Here is a 25464-nt window from a genome sequence, read left to right on the forward strand (position 1 = left end):
ACCACTGCCTAAGCCACAAAAAACGACTTTTTCCTTGCCTCCACGTCACTGAGTAGGACCTCCATTTCACAATTCTTTTTTACATTTGCTTTTACTATTTCCTTTTAACAAAACACTGAACGGAAGGGGCTATTTATATTGATTTTCATATTCAAATATGTGAAATTATGGGAGGAGTCGGGGTGGGGCTGTAGGCACGAGCGTGTGCTGTAAAATTCACGTTGTTTGGGATTTATAAAGGGGAAGTGTGTGCAGCTTTGATTATGCACAGTTTTATGCATCTGAATTTTTTTGTGCATATGCACATTTCTGATTTTGTCCGTACACCAAGTTTCAGTGTGAATTCTATGCAAGGCGTTATACATGAGGCCCCAGGTCATGTCACATTCTGCATTTATGGGGTGTTTTGATAAAAGAGATGCGACAGAGTATAGGAGTCCAGTGGAGAACTTTGTTTCTTGGTGCAAACAGAATTGTCTGCATCTTCACATCAGCAAAACCAAGGAAATGGTTATTGACTTTCGCTGCATCACAAAGCCTCTATGTCCAGTCACTATTCAAGAAGTGGATGTAGAAGTGGTCCACTCAGAACACAGAGGATCTATACAAGAAAGGGCTGAGCTGACATCCTTAACATCTTCAATAACTCCGAGATGGCCGGGGTGATTGTCTATGTTGTGGTGTACTGGGCTGGTAACATCACTTCAACAGAAGCCCATCGAATCAACAAGCTAGTTAAAAGGGCAAGTTCAGTTGTAGGATGCACTCTGGATGCCCTGGAGGTTGTAGTGAAGGTGAGAATTAAAATAAAACTGAGTGCCATTATGAACAATGCTGCAAACTACTAAACAATACAACAAGCAAGATCGTGAAAGGTTTTTAGGTTACATATATTGAACTTTATTATATGATTTCTTGTTTCAAGTTTAAACTAAACTATTTTACAAGTTGAGTATACATTTTCCTAACTTTTGTAAGTATCAATTTTTGTGAAGCACAGCAAAGTTATAGACCTGGGAGGTGAAAAAAAAATTCATCCATCCTGTTTTTAAATCCACCTTTTTGATTCCAGAGTCACTGTGATCTGGAGCCAGGACTGGCAAAAGAATGTGGTGACACTTCAGATCAGAGGTGTATTTGCTTGATCAGGGGTGAGGTAAGAAACAAACCTTTGAGATCATGGCTGTTAGAGATTTGTGAACACTAAAAGCTAGCAGTATGGTGCGGAGGCTAAAGCACTGAAATATAAATCACAGGTATGCTGATTCAGTTCCCAGCAAGCTACAAAGTAATATCTTGAGAATGTCACCTATGGGTTCACTTGTGTATATGTGCAAGCAATAACATTAGATGTACAAAATGCCTTTGGGTGGTGTTTTACTATGAAAGGATTTCACTCAAAACATGAAGAATAACTGAACATAAATAAGGTGAGGTTATTCTGGACTGGTCTGGGAAACACTCTTGGCAACGCAAAACTATAACCTTCAACATTTTGTGTTTCCAGCTAAAATTCTGTCTCAAGCTCTCAATTCTTTCAGACAATATCACAATCATATTTCTGAAAATTAATACAGACTTATAATCTTACTTTGAAAACCAGTGTCAAAAGACTTGATGAGTGATTTAACTGTGGCTGTAGATTCCAAAGATGCAGGGGACATCTGGCTAAGTGAGATTCCGTACCAATTTCTGTTTGTGTCCACTTCAGTATTGCAGACCTCATCCTTCTTCAGCCTAAAATAGAGTTCATTTATGTCACTTTTCTCATTATATCAATACCAGTAGTTCAACAGACATATTCAGTTTTGCCCAATGAACTGACAACCAGACATAGATACACTGAGTATCCATCCCCATGGCAAACCATTTATATTAATGTAAAAATCAAGCTATAAAGGTCCAGTGATTAAAATGGTTAACAGATTCTGAACCTCACCTCATTGTGCTCTGTTCTTTAGAGGAAGCGTAGTTTGAATCATTGGTTCAGTGGTAAAAGGTAAGAAGGTTCCCAGTTCAACCACTTGACCTCAGCTTCATCTGTCCATCAGAAAATGTTTCTTGGTATATTGGTTAGATGGCTTGAAAACAGGAGGCGTACAGTGTGGCCACTGTGTTTATTTCTCTTAAAATTCTCATTGGCTATAAGGCTAAGGATATGCTGCCGTGTTTTCTAAAAATGGTTTTTATCATTTTGTAAATATACAATCTTTAACAAATTGCTTAAATGAACAGATAATGGTTATTTTCACGCAAGTCACAGGGAAAGAAAGCTAATTAGAATGAAAGAATGTCTATTTTGGAACACTTTCTTGCAAAATTGCTTAGTGTATTTACTAAACAGAAGTGTCAAATAAATTATAATTTAAAAAGAAAACTGGTTTCAAGCTTTATTGTTAATATAGAAAAAAACAAGAATGACAGTGACCACAGTGAAAATAGTACATTTTTTATTTTGGGTCCTTCCGCAATTAATGACAAAGTGTGAGAAAAATACAATTTATTTCAGTGAACATTAAAAAATAAGCAAGAATATAGGATCATTTTTTTTACTTGATTGTTTCATCTCTGACAACACCGTTTGAAAATTATGCACATGTACAAAAAGCGCTGAACAAATAAAGAAAATCAAATTGTACACAACTGTTAAAAGGATACTTGGGGTGTGGGGTAACACTGGGAGTCCAAAGTAAAGTACTTCTTGCAGAATCCCCAACAGTACCGTAGCAGTTTGTAGTCAACAGTATAATAGCAGGACCTTTTTTAGTGCCAGAGCTTAGCCAACCTCAGTTCAGCTTAGCCAACCATTCTCCTAAATTTTATCAACATGCCCAAATCGTTATACTCATCTAAGTAAGCAAAAATATATTTGCCATAATTAAGAGAATTAATAACATTTAGGAGAGTTATTTTATCCTTGAGATGACTGAAAACTTCTAAGCTCCTTCACACAAGTAAATTGTAGTATTTCTGTCAATAGAAGATAGAAGACTTAAGTACATTAACTTTATCTCCGTCTCTTGTTCCCACTTCCTGGCCCTGTTTAACAACACAAAGTGATAATGGAAATCATTAATATACTGTGTTCTCCTTGTAGTGTTCTTTTTGAAGCATGAATAGTTTATTTGGTTGATGGGATTAGAGAACGTCATATTCTTTGACTGGAGCTTCTGACAGCTTCCACTCTAAACGTACTATTGTGTCTAGCATTTGGCAAAAGTTTCATTTTTAAAGTTTTTTGCATGGATAGCCACACTATGAAGGGAATGGACGATTTCTAGACATGGTCCTCATTTTCTTTGAGGTGACATATTTTGTTGTACCTCATGTGGAGTATATTTAGAAGAAAACACATAATCTGAATATCGCCCTCCAATTTGAATTCCATTCTCTTGCATTAGGCTAATGGTTTCAACCACAACCGGCCAGTTTTTTTAAGCATGCAAACTGCCCATCCTAATAAGGTGGCCCTATCGCTTGTACACTACTGTGGTGTACGCAATGCACAAGAGAATAGCCCATTTCAGAGCCCAGAGCCTTGTTTACCTTCTAAGCCATTTTTGCCCAGAACGTGTTAATTCTTTTCTGCCTTTAAAACATAAAATTTACAGCCAGATTTGGTTCCTGGGAAGCAATTTTTTGTCACCTCATTCTTCCTACAGCAAATTAATTAAGTGTACCATTTATAAAGCAATATTTATAACTATGCTATATCTTTAAATTAGATAAAACCAACTTTGCCAGACTACTTGTGAAGACATAGTACAAGGTTGAGCAACCCTTATCTGAAATTCCAAAATCTGAAACTTCCAAAAATGAGACATTTTTTGAGCACTGATACAATGCAGCAAGTGGAATATTCCACAACTGACCTCACTTGCCCATGCCGGGCTCTGTCCAATGTTCCCTCTAATATTTTTTACCAATTAGTGGATGTGAATAACACATGATTTGGTACTTAAAATTTACAACCAAATTCTTCAGTTCCCCTCTGATTTTCAAGCAGCGCAAACCATCAGTACCGCAGCTGATAACTATTGGGATGGGTTGGGGGGTGGGGGGTGTCCCAAGATATGTTTTGGGAGCTGCAGGTGCATTACCAAATGGTGAAAGGCATTATAACCGCTGCATAGCTCTTCCAAACTGGTGAATAGGAGGAGCAATGAGTGCATGGCACACAAATAAGGTGCACTGCCACAAACCCACTTAGTTCAGAGTGAACATAGGCTCCGATGCTCTGTTGGCACCAGTTTGTCATTAACCATTGTCACCACCTGACCTATATGTATTACTCCTGTCCGCTTTGCTCATTTCTGTATACAGCAACCTTTTAATCAAAACACAGCCTCATAGGTGGAGACTGAAAGCCTGCTGTTGTTTGTTGTTGCTATTGTTTAACAGCTGATACAAATATTCTACTGATGCTCCTGTGCACAGCCTCTTTTCTTGCACAAAGTTACTAAAAATATTGTATAAAATTACCCTCTGGCTGTGTGTATAAGGTGTATATGAAACATAAATAAAATTCAAGTTTAGACTTGGGTTCTATCCCCAAGAAACCTCCCTCAGTATGTATGTGCAACTATTCCAAAATTGAAAAATATCCAAAATCCAAAATACTTCTGGTCCCCGGCATTTCGGATTAGGGATACTCAACCTGTATTTAAAATATAACTGTAAACAGAAGGGCTCTATAATATTGGTTACCACAGAAAATTATAATTGATTGAGCTAAATATTTTGACATTTGTGCTTGTTGACTATGTTTTTTGCTAAAGGACAATATAGTGTAATAATTAAAGATTGACAATGTAGAAAGCTTTGAAATGGAACTTGCTGAGAAAGGCACTCATGTTAAAGAGATCAATATTATCAATATTACGTTCCAGTAGTTGCTTTAGTGTTGCTCCACCAACACCTGCAAATATTCTGATATAATGAGGCCTCTTCATTTGAGCAGGAACATTGTTTTAGAAACTTGACAACTTAGTTGGTTCCTTAGTCAATTTACATAAAATATGTTAAGTATAAATATGCAGTCAAAAAGAGGTTTGGGGCTCCCGTGAATATCAAAATATTATTCATCATGACTTATCAGTGTACTTTTTACTAAATACCTTTTAAGAACAAAACAAGTTACATATCATAAAATAAACCTATAAATGTGTTGCCTTTAGTTGCTCTGAAATCAAAACCGTTGGCAAGTTCACTGTAACTGTTAGTCCTGAGTAACAATATCCAAACCACCCAAAGATGTGGATACAGGAAAAAAGAGTAACACAAAACTGTACCCTCAGCACCCTGAGCAGACATACATGAGAAACTCATGCGTTTCTAGAATTCCACTGATAATGCTCCAAAGTACATTAGCAGATACAGCACATCTGTGTTGGATACAGATGCAGAAGTAAGAATTTTCTTGGTAGAACTTCTACGTGATTCACAGTAAATGTTTAAGTGCTGATTGATCAAATCATGATTATGTGAGCAACAATTGAAGCAATACATTTTTGCAAAATAGTGGCCAATGGTGTTTTCCCAACAATGCTAAACCAAATGAATAAGCTAATTATAATTACAACCTTTCTTTTTTTGCTTCCAATTGTGATATTTCACAACCAAACAGTCTTTCTAGTTTCTGAATGAGAAACAATACAGTAATAGTTCCTGAGCTACTGTATATTTCCATATGAACCTTTATCTTCACCTGCCAACATAAATTGATCTCTTGTCTATTGTATGCTCCAACTGTTTTCAGCATTCTTGACTGCAGACTACCAAAATGCAACTAATAAATTATGAGGAAAATATTCCTCCATCAACGTAAATATTAAAAAGTGCTTCAGGTTTCAAATGGTTTCCAAACTCTTTTCAGCAAAAACAGGATGACTCATGTCCACAAAGTCTAAAACATTCAATGATGCTACATGAAACTAAAAAAATATTATTTAAAAAGAAAAAAATGTTAATCATTAATGCACTTTATTTTAACCCTTTTACAAGAAAACATCACTCCAGAAAGCCTTACATGTACCACACAATTGTTTCCCTATTTCCACTACTGCAGGGTAGGTACAGTAAGTGAAATCACTTGCTTAGGGTCACATAGCGAGTCAGTGATTAAAGCCTCAAATCTGTGCTTTCCAGTCTTAGCTATTAATTATCACCAGGCCAGACATCCGGAAAACACAGCAATCGTAACATCTTACTAGGCACTGTGAAAATTCTTTCAGCTTTAATTAATTAAGACTGATTTCATTTGTTCTGAAAACATACTTTATATGTGTGGGGACTATTTTTATTCTTTATCTTTATATTTCAAGAATATGACAAATTATGCTTTAGTTCAAGATATACTTAATCTAACAGAGTTATATAATAATATGTAAACTCTATTACATAAAAAAAAACTTTTGCTTTTGTTCTTCTTGCATGTTTTCTGTATTCATTTTCTCTCAGAGACAAAAATGATTAACATTTTGAGGCAGCATTTTATGAACTTGCAATATACTTGTGTACTGTAGTGTCAACAAAAGATATTACATAACACAGTAATAATAATAAAAAAGAATATTACATAATGCACACACAGTACCTATATAAAGTACTCACCCACTGGACGTTTTCACATTTTATTTTAACATTAAAGACTCTATGTCAAAGTCAAAACACATCTCTGCAAAGTGGTATAAATTAATTATAAAAATAAAACACAAAATAACTGACAACTTAAGTATCCCCCCTCTTCAAGTCAGTATTTAGTAGATACACCTTTGGTAGCCACGACAGCCCTGAGTCTCTGCTTTAGGCTTCCTTTAGCTCTCTCTATGTCACATCAGTCCACTATCTTTTGTCTCCATTACTCTTTGTAAAACTACTCAGTCAGGTTGTATGGGGATTGTGAGCAAGCAGCCATTTTCAAGTCCAGCCACAAATTCTCAATTCGACTGAGATCTGCACTCAGACCCTGCCACTTCAGAACATTAACATTGCTGTTTTTAAGCCATTGCTGTGGAGCTTTATCTGTGGGGACACTGTCTTACTGGAAAGATAATCTTCTTGCAGACTACATCAGGATTTCTTCCCGGATTCCCGTGCATCTTCCTGCATTCCTTGTACCCTCTGTGCTAAAAAGCTTCACAGGACAGCTGTCAGCTGTGATGCTGTCACTGCTATGCTTCAGTTGGGTTGGTGTGTTTTTAATAACTTGTAGTCTTTAGTTTACGCCAAACATGGCACCTAGTCTAATGGCCAAAAAGTTCAATTTTGGTCTTATTGAACCATAAAACCTTCTTTCATTTGACTTCAGACTTGTGACTTCTGGCAAACTCTAGCTGAGATGTCATGTGCATTTTTTCTTTTTGCCACTCTTCTATAAAGCTGTGACTGGTGAAGCACCTGGGCATTGGCTTTTGTATGCACGTTCACGCCAGTCTCAGCCACTGTAGCCTGTAACTACTTCAGAGTTATTTTGCATCTCTTGGCAACCTTATTCACTAGTCTTAATGTTGCATGATCGCTCAGTTTTTATGGATGGCCTGCTGTAGGCAGATGTAGAGCAGTGAAATATTCTGCCCATTTCTTAATGATTGATCAAACTGGACGCCATGGGATATTCAGTGACTTGTGTTCTCCTGTCACCTTTTCAAAGAAATACCTGGAGTGCTCTTTCTGTCTTCATTGTGCAGGTTAAGCCACAATACTGAATCACTACAAGTTGGACCTTCCAGATACGGAGCATTTAAACTACAGTCAGATTAAAGACCGGTGCACTCCATTAAAGTAATGATGTGAATTCTAAAACCAACTGATGATTTAGGTGTGTTATACGGAAGGGAGTACATACTTTTTGCGATTATTTTGTTTAAGCTCCATCTTCCCTGTGACTCTGTACTGGATAAGAGGAGTAGGAAATGGACGGGTGAAATTAATTTAGTACAATTTGCAGAGATCAGTTTTCAGTTTGACATGAAATAGTATCATTCTGTTTATTAGTTTTAAGAAAGCCAAATTAAATCCACTGTGATTAAACGTTGTATAATAACAAAATGTGAAAACTTGTAAGGAGAGTGAATACATTTCATAAGCACTGTTTATACACTTTACACACATATTCCTGATTAGACAGTGACTCCAAGAGGATAAAGCTAGCAATACATGTAAAAAATGTTTGCTGGATCTACATATTCATATAGAGTAATGTCAAATGAGGAAACTTGTATAGTACTTTGATTATTTGATATATTGGGTTGTGATAAAGTGCTGTCTGATAGTGATTCCTATAAAAAGGCAGTACATAACTGATAAAGATTTTGCATTACTGTGCTTTATTATTTCTTAACTATTAAACTGAACTTAGTACATACTGGTAAAAAGTTTTATAACACCTCCATTTTTCTTCAAATTTAACCAGTTGAAATGTAATGAATGACCTAAAATGGTGAAAACTGACGGAGGTTTAAATGTAAATTTTAGGTTAGCAAAAACTGAAAAAAGGAAATTTCAGCATATTACAATAGGTTACAACAAGTTGAAGCAAACAGTTTGCACAGGTGTCCCAATTCTGTTATTACTTAAAAACCCTCTTGTCTGTCAGACTGTGTTACTGCACCCTTTCAAGTACGATACTATATTACACTGTAGAATGTTGTAAATTCAAGTGATATTGGTAAGAAAATGGCAATTAAGAAATTAAATGAGACAGAATTATTACCCTTAGGGTAGGCCTTTCATTTACAGAAATTGCAGTGAGTCAGTGAGTATGGTGTCCTACACAATCCAAAGCCTTCAAGCACAACAGCTTCAAGCACACCTTAACAGTGTCCAAAAATGCAAGCCTCAGTTTCTACTGTGAAGAGGAGACTTTGTGCTGTGGGTTTGACAGGGCGAGTGGCAGTGAGAAAGCCATTTCTTAAATGACAAAATAAGCCTGTGGACTACTGCAGACCGGAAATCTTATGGACCAATGAATCAAAATTTGAAATCTTTGGTTCATCCCAAAGGGTGTTTGTACGCCGTCAAGCTGGTGAAAGGATGGTTCCTCAGTGTGTGACACCAACTGTCAAACATGGAGGAGAAAGTGTGATGGTCTGGGGTTCTTTTGCTGGGGGCAGAGTTGCTGACTTGCAGAGTGAATGGCATTCTGAATCAAAAGGGTTACCACAGTTTTGGCTGTTATATCAGCAAAAGGTGGCTACTTTGTGAATCAAAAAATTTGAATAAAATTTTGTACACTTAATGATTCCTTGTGACTCCACTGTTTATTTGTTCTATGCCTTGATTTCACAAAACATTAAGACAGACTGTGTGCATTTCTACAAAAACTGATAAAACTGAGGTGTACTAAAACTGCTGACTGATAGTGTATGTGTGTACAAAAATATTAATTTGGATAGATGGCCTTGTACACAACACACATAAAATGATTCCAATGAGAATGAAGACAACTTGAAAATGTCTGCATTAACATTTACCTGGTTTTAAAACAGACCTTTCAGAGAGTTAAATCAAAAATCCAGTGTGGTGTATATTTTGATTAGATCAGTTAAATCACAAAGTATGGATTATGTAAAAAATAATAAACTTCATTTTTGTTTACAAGATATTTTCCTTCGTTTGCTTCTTTCATTGTAGGTTACTGTTGACTGGGGCGGTAATAACATACTGATTAACTTCATGATCTTTTTGCCTGGAGTAAGAGAAGCCACTAAACAAAGGACCAGACATACACTGGAAATGGTAACTGCCTCTTACACTCAACTGGATGCAATGGGAGACCCTGAGAACTGAACAGAAAGCAAACTGTTGAGGAAATTGCTTGGCTTGTGCACTGGGCTTTTGATGATAAGTACAAATGAAGGAATGTTATTTTTTCTTATCACTATTCAAACCAGTGATAAAACCTCTACAGTATTTATACTGACTCAATAGTTTATACAGTACATTCAAGAGATTCAAATGCAATGAGAAAAAAATCTGTGAAATGTCTGTGATTTCTTCTAAAATATAATTAACTATTACACTGGCCTCACAGTACAGCAGGATAGCTAAGCAACAACAGTCACTTTCAGGAAGAGTGGGTGAGCAATGAATTCTTTAGTGCAAATTTAGCTACAGCTAACAACAAAAATTAAGACTCCAATGACCTTTGTTTCAAACACAAAAATGCCTTCATTACAGTCTGTACAAAAAATAACTAATACAATATAAAATATAAAAACTTCAAAACAGTACATATACACTGAAATATAAAGGCAACTTACTACATATGAAAATATTTACAATTTAAAACTTTATAATATTTTTTTCCTGCTGTTGCTATCTTTGAACAAGTTTTATGCTGTATACAGTCTGTGGAGTAATTATTTAAAATGATCTTTAGCCAACATAAAAGGCAGCTACTTAAAAATATACAGAATCCTTTGTGGACTCAAGACCTTATCACCCCAAAAATGTAAAATGCTGTTTTTAATACTGTTGTCATAGAGAACGCTGTTTTTTCAGAATTCTTCATGTCCCAAATTGAAGTTCTTACTTCTCTTTAACATTTCTTCACACAATGACTTAGGCTGACAGAAGTTTGGGCCTGAAATATAAAAGAGAAAATATTGCAAAGGTAAATAGAAAACATAAATAGTAAACATCACAACCCCCTCCCTTCAAATGATCAAAGATTAGTAGTAAAGCAATGGCACGTTAAACTCCTTGATAAAGCACAGCCTGGGATTGTTGTGTTCACTGATTTAATGTTCCTATCACTTTCAATTTCAGCACATGATGCTTGAGTATTTTCATATTCAGTAAATGGCTTAGGTACACTGATTGCACTACTCAACCAACAGCATACTTATTAAATCAGAGTTAATCACATAATGATTATAAATCCTGCAGCAAATGAAATGCTCCAATCAATGAAAGCAAAATGCATCCACTACTTACACAGAGTGCCGCTACATTTCATCTACGGTAGTTTCAGTGTCTGATTCCAAATAGGCTAGTCAATCATTGAGCACGACTCTGTGTAACGTAAATCACAGAAGATGTTTAAACTAATAAACCAATTACAGATGTACATTATAGTTCAGTCAACATTCTAAGAATTCTTCTAAACATCCGAGTCCAAACAGGACTTTCACTGAAGCTTTTGTAAATAATCCAAGTAAAAATTAGGCCAACTGCAAGAAAAGTATGGCACTAACAATGAGAGTAATTATAAATCCTTCACCCAAAAATGGAAGGAAGATGTAAATCCTGCATCACTAACAAATGGGTGAACATAAATGTTTCGATCAAAGTTTGAGATTATATTACGCTTCATTTTTCATACAGTATACAGCTCCTAAAAAGGTCTGTTTCTATAGCAAAGTGTCCAGGAGAGGTTTTAGCGAGGAATGGAGAGAATGGAGAGTGCAGAAATTGCTATATAAGACATTCTGGTGAAAAAAAAAGATAGAACCTTTAAGGAAGCAAGTGTAAATCAATAGGCTTTAATAAAACTAGACATTACAATTTACTTTATTAATTTAAAGCTTTTTTATAACAGTAATAAAAATGTGTTGAACATATTTAGATAGATGCCATATAAAGGGATCTATACTTCTGTAATGTCTTATCTACTTCCCTTATTGTACCAAATCATTTATAAAGATACATTGTTCTGCTTATTGCTCATACAAACAAGCTACACTTATTGTTGCAGATACCTTCTGCCTTAGACAACCCAGGTGTTGGAAGAAATATTGTGTTACAGTCACAAAAAATGATTTTGAACTTGTGCTGCCAATATCTAAAAAGAAGGAAAGAGCAGACACTACACTGCATAAACTTGCCTGATGTGAAAATAACGAATAGAAATGAGGACTGAAAAGATCATTAGATAAGAGCATAAGACTTGTTTTGATGTGAACAGGCCTACTATACCTGGTTAATTCCTAACTCTTCCATAATATCATTTAACTCTTGCATAATATGTTCAACCTTGAAGGTCCCTAGAGTACTACTACCTATTATCCTCTTGGGAATTGATTCTACGTTCTGGATCTGTTGTTCTCTGAGTAAAGCAAAACTTTCTAACATTTCACCCTTCACCAGCTTTCATCTCTGCTGCCATGTTCTTGTTGAAACAACAACTGTAATCCATCCATTATCCAACCCGCTATATCCAAACTACAGGGTCACGGGGGTCCGCTGGAGCCAATCCCAGCCAACACGGGGTGCATGGCAGGAAACAAACCCCGAGCAGGGCGCACACACATACTAGGGACAATTTAGAATCGCCAATGCACCTAACCTGCATGTCTTTGGACTGTGGGAGGAAACCGGAGTACCCGGAGGAAACCCACGCTGACACGGGGAGAACATGCAAACTCCACGCAGGGAGGACCCAGGAAGCAAACCCGGGCCTCCTAACTGCGAGGCAGCAGCGCTACCCACTGCGCCACCATGCCGCCCCACAACTGGAATAATTCCTTTAATCGGTTTGAACACTTCTGTCATGTCTCCTCCTAATCTTGATTTGCTTAAGTTGAAAAGATTCAGCTCTTCCAGTCTCTCCTCATAGCTCATACATACACTTATAGTCCTGGAAACAGTCGAGTTGCTCTCTTTTGGACATTCTGTAGTGCTGCTATATCTTCTTTGTCATATGGAGACCAAAATTGAACATAACATTCCAGATGAGGTTTCACGTTTGCATTATAAAGGTTAAAAATAATCTGTTTTGATTTGTATTCAACACATTGTGCTCTGTAATTTACCATCTTACTTGTCTTTTTAATAGCTTTACTATTTTCTTCTTCAGCATTTGTCCTCCATTGTTGCAGTGTCCGCTATCTTGCATGTCACTTTCCACTTGTCTCAGTTCAGCATGTTCTTGGGTCTGGTGTGTTCATGTGCCACATACTTCAGTCTGTCGAGCCATAACTTCTTTGGCTGACCACAGATGCACTTCCCAGGTGGGCTAATGTTGTAGGCAGTTTTCACCACCATGTGGTCTTCATTGCGAATGTCGTGGCTGTACCATCGCAGATATGTCTCTCACATCTTCTTGGTGATCAGCGCCATGACCATCTTTTTCTGCACATCGATGTTCATAGCTCAATCCCATCTATTTAAGCCAAGGGTCCATCGTAGAGTTCTCATCTCCATTGTATAGTGGGCCTGTTCTTCACTTTCTGTTGTTGGCTAGCATTCCATACCATACATCCCTACCTGGCACACAACAGTCTTCTAGATTTTCACCTTAGCATATATGGGCATCTTCTTATCACACAGTAGCTGGTCACTTGGCACCATTTGAGCCATGCTGTGTTGATCCATGACAGTGCATTATGGGTTGGGTTGCTGTCTGACCTCATTTGTGACCCCAGGTACTTGAACTTAGTGATCTTCTTGATACAGTGGCTATTGAATTGGATGGTTCCATCCATCAGAGTTCCAAACTCTATGTACGCTGTCTTTTCAGATTCAGTTTGAGACTTTTTCCTGCCAGTTGTGTGCTCAATTTTTGGGTCAGGCATTCCAGTGCTATGCTAGTCTGCATAGAGGAGGGTCCACAGATGTGGAATCTAATCCACACTGACTTGAAAAGTATCAACATATTGATAAGTATCAATTTTAACATTTTAAAATTACTTTAACACTCATTTTTCATGATACTGATTTTACAGCTTACATTACATATGCTCTTCCAGTTGCAGCCCTGTTTCCATCCTATCACAAGTGTTAATAAGATGGCAATTTCAATAATGTCAAAGCCTTCACAAGCAAGCTGAACTGATAAAGAGAGCAGCCTGAGTGGCATCTGGAAATATTCTGGCTTTGTAGCAAATGGGGACAGAAAATCACAAGATACATGCAAGCCTGTTTTCAAGGATTGTAAGCGAGTCAATACAAAAATTTTGACAGGTATCTTATTTCTAAATTAAGAAAACATTAATGAGTAAACTGTTTAGAGTAGGGGTGTGACATTTATTTTTTTCTACAGGTTAAAGTATTTCTTTTGTAGCCTGTTAAATGTTTAACACATTAAGAAAGGGATCTGCAATTAATTTTATCTGTGGTTCACTTTTTTCTGTGCTGTTGATTCAGAGGCAAAGTTCTTTATCACTATCTTTGCTCCCTGAATTTTTAAACCCTTACTGCAAAGTCTGCTACTGTAGCATTACTTTCTTTTGTTTTATTCCATACAATTTTTAAATTATATTTAATCACATTTACTGCATAAACAGTGACGCTACTCCTCTGTGTGCTCATATACTTTCAGCTGTGCTTTACAGTGTATATTCAGTATGTCAGGGCTCATATGCAGCCAAACAAAAGCAGTCAGCCGCCTCATGGAAAAGCATGTTGACATGCCAATCTTTCTTGCAAAAAATGTGATTGTTACAAAGACATTGTAGTTTATTTACTCACTAATGAAATTTGCATTGTTTGTATTTATGCAAAGCCTTTAAGTGTGTTATTGGTCTGTTTGTGTGATGCCTTACTGAACAATTGCTTACAAAAGACCACATTAAGATACATTTTTTTATTTAAATGTTAATTTAATGTTTGTTCTAATATTTTAAGCATACCGTTTATAAAAGTTTGCAACACTTAGTCAAGTAACATTTAATTACATTTGTTACATTTCATTAGGAAAATTTTATTGTATGGTATAGAAGCTGGACAGGTCAATAGATGGAACCCATGGCGACATCATCTTTCCCTTTCCAGATTGGAATGGTGATGCTGGTGGTCCAATCACACAGGGCCTTGCTTTCTTCTATTAATAATCTTGTTCAAAACTGTTGTCAGGTCCAATCACTTTGCCTCTCTTCATCTTTCTGATTGCCACCATGATCACCATGATCAGCTGAACTGGGCCATAGGATGTGGGGAAACTCCTCGTTACTGATCTTCCAGCAATATTCACTCCATCGGTCAAGGATGGCAGCCGAGTCATGTAGCAGCTGTAGACCTTCACTTTTGATGCTGGTTATTTGGTTAGTATCTTAGTTCAATCAATTGCAGGTGTTGGTGATTAAGCAGGTCTTATTTACACCTTCTGGAATGTCCAATTGTGTGTTTAGCTCCATGTAGTGCTTGGTCATAGTCATAGCCACTACTTGATTCACAGACATCTTCAGCAACCAATATTGCTGCCATTCCTTTTCAAGTTGTGTTGTATGTCAAGCCTTGAAGGATAATTTCTTCTTAGTCACAACTAATTGGACTTGATTTGTCCACAACCAAGCTTGTTTGTTGATAAACCCAGTATTGTAGCATCGGCCTCATGGATGTGGCAGATGGCATCACCTAATATTACATCAGCTGGCTGGTTGAGATTTATAACCAACAACCCAAGGGTGTTGACTAGTTGCCATTTACAAACCTTTAATTTCCCCATTTGATTTGCTCAGTTATGGTCATACAAGCCTTTGGTTGTTCCCCGAGTGTGAATCTTAGGTCCACAACCAGGGCACAGTGCTGCGGTGTCACACTGACCAAGGGGATCACTTTTATATCCTTAAACAATTTGAGATTTCACTGCCGGATCAGCCAATAACCAATATGTGCTGAGTGGTTGCTGCTGGCAGGGTGGTCCAGATCTAATTATGTAACTGTTCGACTGATGTCTCCCTGGCATTTTGGAATGCAGGGCAGGTGCTGCCATCTATCGGCAACAAAAAGAATTTTAAGTGAAATCTCTATGTGCAGGGCAGGTGCTGTGAATTCTCTATGTAATAAACTTAATAAGTTATAGAGTAATGAAAATTGCATAATTAGATTTGGACCACCCTATATAATCAGATGGGTCAATTGCTTCTTGAAGAAGGTATTGACAACAGCCCCCATGAGCCTAGCTGTATTCATCTCTCATTGACCCAATATGGCAATTGAGTTCTCCCCTAGTGAGCAGAAATTCTTTGACTGGGATTAATCACAGGTATGCATCCACACTTTGCCAGAAATTGTCCTAATCATACCCCGGACACCCATTTAAGGGGCATAGCACAAAATCACTTGCAGAATGCCTGATCCAGAGTGATTGATATAAGATGATCCAAGATGCAGTGGACTTCTACAGTCTTGTTGCTTAGGTTTCACTGACCACCGCAATGCTTTGTACACTATCTGGATTTTCAATGTGATTCCTATGTTCTTCTCATAAGGTGAAATTTGCAAGTTTTAGTTTTCCCAAAGACACACTTAGATTTTGTGCAGAAGTTATGTGTGCTGACCCCAATCTTTTACAGTTGTGCCCTTAATGTTGGTGGGCATCTGATTTCCTTTCCATGCTGGTCCACTCTAGGTATTTCATACCACTACCTTTGCTCTAAATTCTCAGTGTGTTTCTCTACTTTTTTCTTTTACTCAGAGCTAAGGTCAGTCCTCAAAACATTTGGCATCTCTTTATCCTGCCCCATTTCCATTTTGTTTGTTTCTGCAATTATGCTTTTAACGAAGCCTGTCCCTGTTTTATATACTCATCTCTGTGGTGCATGCAAGAAACCTTTCTGTGACCCACTTAAGTCAAATTCAGACACCCCAATGAGCTGGGGTTCAATTTTAAATGCAGTCTTAAATTCTGCCAATATCTCTAAATTTATTCAATAGAAAACTGTCCATAGAATGTACGACCCAATGAAATGTTTAATGGGTTTAGACTCAATTTGAAATTTATGTTCCCTTAAAGTGTCTGGTTCCTTTTATATTTTTGTCCATCCCTCCCACCATGTTTTTGTAGTTTTTCATTTTCACCACCATTTAGTTTGCTTTGGACAAAACTATTCCTGATTTGGTGCTGCTTTTTCTACTTATTGATTTTTGCTGTATTCCTTATCAACTATTAATAATAAACTGATTTCAATAACGTCTGTAGTTGCTATGATCCTCATGGCATGTCAGTGGAGAAAACAAGGAAAATAAGCAATACATGGCTTGAGGAAATTAGTTTATGACTCAATTCTTTCAGAACTTTCTGAAGCTTGTGTTAATCTCTCTTCTTTATATATTATTACCTGAAAAAGGAGTAGCCTTTATTAGGAACCACTTATGTCCTTTAATCAGGAAATGTAGGGCAGTTTACCGTTAGCACAGTGCATGTTTAATTTTCTCTGCTTCTTTTCTCATTCATCTCAGAATGGGGGCAAAATGTAATGGTCAGGATTAGGTGATCAGAGTTGGCATCAGCATCAGTTTTGATGTTTGTGACATTTGTCATTTGCCTGCACCTTCCTTTTAACTAAAATATTTTTTTAGTTGTTTAGAAAAGTTTTAGACTCCACAACACTTTACCATCAGTATGTGAATATTAACACTAGAGGGGACAAAACAACAAAACAAAAAGTGTTATGGAAGCATCCCTGGTGCCTACATATTGCATCACAGAGCAGCCCTGGGTTGTTATTCACCTGCTACCAAAGTACAAACAGAAACTGAAACAAGAAAAACCAACCACACAAAAACACAAAACTGGTACAAGGACAGTGTTGAGGAACTGCAGGATTGCTCCTCCTGTACTGAATGATATGCTGATATCCTCACAGCCAATGAATGAGGCCACTCTCACTGTAAGTGAATATATGAAATTTTGTGAATTTAAGATCATTAAAGAAAAACTGTTAAGGTATACCTCAACAGCAAGCCATGGATCACTAAAGAGGTTAAAGTATTACTATTGGAAAAACAACATGCTCATCAAGAAAATATGACAGAAGAAAAACAAATTTTACAGCAAAGAACCAAATGGTTAATTGAACAAAATAAAAAGATGTATGGGGAAAAAAAATCAAGAGGTGGTTTAATGATAACAATCCAACGCAGGTTTGGAAAGGCCTAAAAACAATCACAGAACTGGATTCTAAAAAGAGTGTGAACTTTCTAGTTTTCCTCCATTCCAATGAAATGCTTTGAACATCTGGTGAAAAACATTTAAATGATACAGACAAAGTCTTTTCAAGATAACCACCAATTTCAATATTGTGCAAAAGAAGTGTTGAAGATGCTCTGCTTGTTATCTTACATTAAATCTACACTTTTCTTGATCAGCCTGATTCACGTGTCAGCGCACGATGTTTGGATTGTTCTTCAGCATTCAATACCATACAGCCTCACATACTGAACAGGAAACTACATACTATGAATGTAAACCCATTTATCACATTATGGATTCAGGACTTTCTTTTAAATTGTTCACAGACAGTCAAAAGTACAAGATGCTTTTTCGAAAGTTATTCATTCAAACACAGTAAGGCTGCAGGGGTGTGTCTTATCACCATAACTATTTACTCTGTACACAAGTGACCACTGCTCCATTATCAAATATACTGATGACACCATGCTCATAGGATACATGTCTGGGCAGGATGAAAGCCACTATCTAAATCAAGTGGACTGTATGGTAATAAAAACTAATGTAAAAACGATCAAAGAAACGATATTTGACTTTAAGAGAGAGAAATCTGTATATTCACCCATTGTTGTTTTGGGGGAGGAGGTAGAAATAGTGAATGAATATAAATACTTAGGAACTAACCTAGATAACAATCTTAACTGGAATGCAAATACAAAAAAAATTCTTTAAATGCAATCAGCGCTTATTTGTCCTTCGTAAACTCAAACTATTTAAAGTAGACAAGGGCCTCACGTTGTCCTTCTATCGCAGTATGATCCAGTCTATTATTGCTTTCAGTTTCACTGCCTGGTTTAGTGGCCTGACAAACCAAAATGTAAAAAAGCTCCAGCAGATTACTGAGCATGCAGCTAAGGTTACTGGGGCTGGTGTAGATGATTTGGTAAGTGTGTGTCACAGGACAATGCTAAAGAAAATGGAAATCATCTCAACTGTTGACAGACATCCATCACATGCAGAACTTAACTTCAGTAAATCAGGAAGGATAGTCACTTTGAATATCCACACAAATCACACCAGAAATTCCTTTCTTCCAAGTGCCATACAACTTTTTAATAAGGAATATAGGAGAAAATGGTTAAGGTTTGATATGTATCCTGTAACCATTTTTGTGTAAATGTGCACTATCAAACTTACCTTAATCTGTTTTGTCCTATTTGTTTTGTTTTATTTCTTTCTGTCTTGTTATTAGATGCAATTGAGAAGGCAAGTTTCAGTTTCCTTGTGTAAACATGACTAAATAAAGAAACCCTGAAACCTTGATTTTTTGTATTCACATCTAACATTTTTACTTCCTATGTGAAGCACTTTGTTCCATGTTCGAAATTGTCCAGGTCCATCTGCAATGATTCTAACAGCACTAATACCTACGTATATCATCATCAAACTTAACAAGCTTGTTAGTTACACGTATATCTAAATCATTTATGTGAACTAAACAGAGCAGTGACCCCAACACTGATTCTTGTGTTTTCCAGTCACAATTTTTCCCATATTTAAGTTTTCTTTTTCAATTCTGGATAAAGACTAAAACAGTTATAATAGTGCTTTTGGCCAAACATGAATTTTAAAGATAAGAACCATTCAAAGTCAAACTAGAAATGCAGGAACAAATTGTGTATGTTTCACATCTTTAGATTTGGCTTTGGCCCTTTGCCAAAAAGAGGGGTGTCTTTGTACATAAAAACGAGTGAAGAATTTTAAAAGAATCTTGTACACACAATAATATTTGCAAATCAAAGTTCAAACCAGTATTGAAAGCTTTTAGCACTTCAATACTTCAACTAATTAAAAGTCAAGCCTTTTACTGCAGAATATGATGTAAATTCAGTATACTGTAGGGTTAACTTTCATTTGTAGTAGAACAGATTCGCATGTTTAACTATGAATAATTAATTTATCAAACAAACAGCTTAAATTTCACTTTCAGTTAATGATTGAGAGCATAGCTACTAAAAAAACATGAGTATAATTGACTATAGTGCAGAATTAAAATACAAAATGAGAAAAAAAAACTTCTAAAGCAGACAATGCTAAGTTCATAAAAGTTTGGATCACGGTAACCGGGTGTTGCATACCGAGTGCTCCCTGCCTGGAATTTGAATATTCTCCCTGTGTTCATGTGGGTTTCCTCCACTAATCCAAAGACATGCAGGTTAGATGTGCTGCCGTTGCTAAATTGGCCCTAGTGTGTGTTTGTCTGTGAGCGTGTTCAGACAGAGAAAGTTCCTGTCTTAAGTCCACTGCTTGCTGGGAAAGACTCCAGCTTTCCTTTGGCCCTGCTCAGGCTAAGCGGGTTTATAAAATGGATGAATGAATGGAAAAACTTCACTTGAGAAAGGGAAGAGCGCCAACAGCAAGAGCAAATCTTTAAAACCAACAAAGAAGGGAGAGTGTCCTTTTCCTGGATATAAATGCTTATTCTAACATTTTATTAATTAGATCTTCCCATACTTTAAAAAAAGTTTGAACTGATCCTCCAAGTAAGATTTTGATTTTGTTCTATTTTCAAAAAGTATAGAACATCAGTTAGCCACTGACTTATAAAAGGTGGGTTGAAGTTCTTCCAGTTGATCAAGATAATTCAGTGTGCTAGTAGCGTAGTAAAGGCAATCACAGTTTGTTTGTCCTTCTCCACCTTAAGCCCATCTAGAAGTACACCAAACACAGCTGTTAATGTTTTAGGGGTGATTGTGACAGCAAAGCTGTCTGATAAACATTCAAAGATTTTTGTCCAAACTGATGTTAATTTGGTGCACTTCCAAAACATTGACGCAGTGAGGTTGGAGCTAGATTGCAATGTTTGCAGGTTGGATCTTGCCCTGGATACATTATGAACAATTTTAAATGAGATCAATATGATTCATGGAAGAATTTTTTTGTTGATTTTAATTTGAAGCAGGTAACATTCCATATAATCAAGTCAAACTTAACAAAGCAAAATTAAACCCCCATCCAAGAGAAAGAGAGGAGAGCCATAACCAAAGCTAATCTTTATGGGAAGATAAATTTGAAGTGTAATCGTACATGAGACGTAAAGACATTTTCAGTATACAATTCTCTTAAGTGTTTTAATCCTGGATGTTTTCCAAAGATAAAATACGGTGCAGGTTTGAGAGTGTAGAAAAAGGTTATTATCATGTAGAGGTGCAAAAGACAAAAACTTCTGTGTCTTGAAGTACTTCCGGCATTGGTTCCATATTCTGAGTGATTGATGGTCAACTGGATTATTGGTACTTTGATGATAATTTGTATTTACTGGGGCACAAAGCAGGGCATTCAAAGAAGTACAGCAAGATTGTATTTCTATTGCAGACCAGGCTTGTGTATATTTATCAATCTGTGTAAATGTTCAGGTCTTTATAGCTTATATATTTGCAACATAGTAATAAAAATGAAAATTAGGTGGTGCCATGCCATCGTCTTCATTACGTCTTTGTAGAGTTGCCTTTTAAATGCATGGATTTCTCGAATTCCAAATGAATGAGGTTATAATTGAGTCTAATGTCTTGAAGAGTGATTTGTTAATGTATATATAGACGGTCTGAAATAGAAAAAGAAGCTTAGAAAGAATATTCATCTTGATAGTATTGATTCTCCCTGCTATTGTGAGATGGAGGGTGACCATCTGCTCACATCTTATTCGATTTGTTTTCATGCTGATAGAAAAAAATTTTGTTGAAAATGATCTTTATATTTACTTGTGATGTTTAACCCTAGATATTAAAGTAAATAAAATAATAAAATAAAATAAATGGATACCTGTCCTGTCTAGTATTGTGTGCTAGGGAGTTCACTGGAAAAAACATACTTTTATTCAAATATATTTTGAGTCCAGGTATCTTTTGAAATTCTGCCAGTGCATTAAAGACTACTGGTGAGGATGTTTGTAGGCCTGATATATACAGTACCATATCATCTGCATATAGTGATATTTTCTGTTCAAGTCCTTCTCTGATAATCTTCTTTATCTATAATGAAATTCAAAAGTCAATGGCCAATGGCTTAATGGCAACTGCAAAAAGCAATGGTGATGGGGGCATCCTTGTCGAGTACCACGTTCTAGTTTGAGGTAGTTTGAGATAATGTTGTTAATACAGACAGAGGCGTATGGACTAGTATGAAATAGTTTTATCCATGCATATATATTTGTCCCAAAGCCAAATTTGTGCAATGTAGTGAATAGGTAGTCTCATTCAACCATGTCAAACGCTTTTACTCCATCCAAAGATAAGATCTCTGGTGTGTTACATTTTATGGGTGAGTATATTACATTAGACAGACACTGAAGATTAGAAGCTACGTTTCTGCCTTTAATAAATCCGACTTGGTCTTTTGATATTACATGAACCTCATATAGGTTGCTGATATAGACACTTTAAGATGAAAGAAGAAGCAGAAAGTAACAAAACTGTGTTTTCCTGGTTAGTCTTGGAAATGAAATCCAGTTCAACCCATTAACTGTATGCCTTATACTGTATTCCTGCACATACTAATTATTACCAGTTTATCAGCAACCTGGTGGTACAGCATCTGCTTTAAATATGATGCCAATGTAGCAAACACAATAAAGCTAAGATACCATCATAAATTCAAATGCATGACAATTATTTATTCCTATCATCCAAAACCTATACTGTGTTTATCTCATTAAAGCAACTTGGCATGTAGGCTTCTAGAGCCCTCTTGACAACAGCATTGCAACCATTAAACAATTATCCTTTAAATATAATTCTCCAGTAATACATTATGTTTATTATATGCAAAAAAAAAAACAATTGTTAAAAGAAAATTGACAAAAACATCCATGGCTGAAACTGAACAAGTGGTGATGAACATATAGGCAACATTTCCAGATTTTACCAACTCATCTTAAAGTTGGAAACCATAGACAATCTAATGGAATGAGACCTTTTAGGAGGAATCTCAGATAATGACATGAATCCAGCCATCAACAAGACATTATCTTCATTAATGTATGGAAAGCATCCATCCATCCATCCTAACTACAGGGTCACGGGGCTCTGCTGGAGCCAATCCCAGCCAACACAGGGCGCCAGCCCACCACAGGTCACATACACACACACACCCCCACACACTAGGGACAATTTAGGATTGCCAATGCACCTAACCTGCATGTCTTTGGACTGTGGGAGGAAACCGGAGTACCTGGAGGAAACCCACGCAGACACGGGGAGAACATGCAAACTCCACGCAGGGAGGACCCGGGAAGCAAAGCCAGGTCTCCTAACTATGAGGCAGCAGCGCTACCACTGCACCACCGTGCTGCCATATTGAAAGCATTGTGTAATTAATTTAAAAATCATACATTGCACACATCTCTCTGAACTAAATCTATCCAAAAAGTATTCAGGAGAAAAAATTAATTGTGACCTATATTATTATGTAAATCCCTCACTAAGTCCTATGTTTTTATTGAAAAAATATTTGCTTATCTATATGATAGTTTTGGATTTACAATTACTTCAAAACCTTGATAAACCTATTCACAAAGCTCTCCAAATTGGGTAGGAGAAGGGTGTGTTAATACTGTTTTGATTTCATGTGGAACACAAATGTATGGAAGTAAAGGTGATGAATTAATTAAATTAATGAATAGTTATTAAAAAGATGGATTGTACCATTAAGTGAATGTAAAATTTACAGTGTCAATTTAAATACTTTTTACTACGATTAGTTAATTTCTCAAAATGAAAAATTAAAAACTACAGGTACACTAAAGCTAATTGAGCTACTAAGCCAGCTATTACTGCACAGAGATGCAAAATGTGGAATTTAGGCCTATGATATACTGTAGGTAGGTTATAACATACGTTGTTACTTTAGGAGTGTAAGGCCTCATTTTGCTTTTATTTTAGTGATAATACACACTATTGTAATACTTTTGAGTTCCTCTTGGTCATTTTGGGTTTGGTGTCTGCTTTGCAGCAACCATTAAAGTTAACATTTAGCCACACTATTTATTTTTTATGACAAAAAATTGCTGGATTAGCAGCATTGAAGGCACTAAATTCACATCTCTGACAAATGTTTTGTTCATTTAAGTTTAAGGATGATTCTCTCACTTTACATGCAAAAACTAGAAATTTCACTGCTCAAAAAATGAGCTTACTTTAAACTGTATATAAAATAATGGAATTCATCCATCCATTATCCAACCCACTATATCCTAACTACAGGGTCACGGGAGTCTGCTGGAGCCAATCCCAGGCAACACAGGGCACAAGGCAGGAAACAAACCCCGGGTAGGGTGCCAGCCCACCGCAGGACACACACACACACACACACGGGACAATTTAGAATCGCCAATCTACCTGACCTGCATGTCTTTGGACTGTGGGAGGAAACCCACACAGACACGGGGAGAACATGCAAACTCCACGCAGGGAGGACCCGGGAAGCGAACCCAGGTCTCCTAACTGTGAGGCAGCAGCGCTACCCACTGCGCCACCGTGCCGCCCAATAATGGAATTATCAAATGAAAATAAATCAGATTATAAATAGATTATAAATTTGTACTAGTAACAACTACCCTATTTTTTATTCTGAAGGGTGAGTTCTACAAAAGTCCTCACATGGTACACATTCGTGTGTAAGAACTCTTTCACTACACAGTCTGATGTTGTAAACAAATATCAACACTGATCCACAGAACTGTAAGTTTTGTAGACTAGGAACTCCACACACATTTGCGGTTTTTAAATTTATGACCTTGTAAAAAATATCAAGAGTCACTTGCATTTAATAATGGACCACATAGCAAGCACTGCAGCAGACGCAAGCAATGTGAAGAGATGAAAATGAAATGCATGAAAAGACAGAATCCAGTAATGGTAATTCTGCTTTTTCCTGCAGAACGGGTATACTAAAACTTACCTGGTCTTCATGCAGGAGAGGCCCGACTGAAGAGGTCAGTGCATCGTGGTCTTCACAACTTCAGAGCGTCAAGATGTGTACGCGGATAACTCCGTCGTTGAAAAAAAAAATCTGCTGGCTATTTCTAGAGCTTCTATTTGTGGATTTTTACCAGCAGTAGGTCTGTATTCTATTTGAGAGTTGAAAAGTTAAACACTCAGGCTTCTAAATTTGCAACAGGAAACCAACGCCCTATATTATAGTTCTTCCAAAAATTGTAGAATGTGCTAATTCAGAACAAACACTGCTTGTTTTTTTATGTCTGTCTAAGGCACTACAAAAATGGAAGCCCACTAGAAGTTAATCATGCATTTCTTTTTTGATACGCATACTCCTAACATGTAATTGGTCAAAAGGGGATTATCTGTTTGTATAAAAATGAATGAGCACAGTCCCAGTTATTGCCATTCCATCTTCCAAATTAAAACTCATAAAACTCTTTGATAAATGGTTAAAGCTGCTGTGACTCCAAAAATCTCAGTTAATATAGACATTGCTTTCATCTTAAGTGCAACACTTACACTGTCACTGCCATTTCTGCCAGAAGGTAATTTCTTTAAAAAATCAACTTTACAAGACCTTTAAAACTGTTCTTAAAACACGTTGTTAGGTCTAATCAGGAGATAAGAAAT

At 36.7% G+C, this 25464-nt stretch overlaps 1 protein-coding gene and 1 long non-coding RNA gene across 5 annotated transcripts in view; both read right to left on the reverse strand.

The window, feature by feature from the left end:
• specc1 (sperm antigen with calponin homology and coiled-coil domains 1) overlaps positions 1 to 25464 on the reverse strand; it is a 303837-nt gene that overhangs the window by 124024 nt on the left and 154349 nt on the right. For all 4 annotated transcript variants that reach the window (XM_051930901.1, XM_051930903.1, XM_051930902.1 and 1 more), the window contains one exon: positions 1592 to 1737. In XM_051930901.1, the coding sequence (XP_051786861.1) occupies positions 1592 to 1737 (146 nt within the window). The remainder of the gene's footprint in view (positions 1 to 1591; positions 1738 to 25464) is intronic.
• Positions 2429 to 24995, reverse strand: LOC127528964 (uncharacterized). Its single transcript, XR_007935648.1, has 2 exons — positions 24794 to 24995; positions 2429 to 10585 (listed from the first exon to the last, which is right to left on the reverse strand). It is a non-coding gene; the product is annotated as an uncharacterized LOC127528964 (long non-coding RNA).

Source organism: Erpetoichthys calabaricus, chromosome 8 (genome assembly GCF_900747795.2).
Source record: "Erpetoichthys calabaricus chromosome 8, fErpCal1.3, whole genome shotgun sequence".
NCBI lineage: Eukaryota > Metazoa > Chordata > Cladistia > Polypteriformes > Polypteridae > Erpetoichthys > Erpetoichthys calabaricus.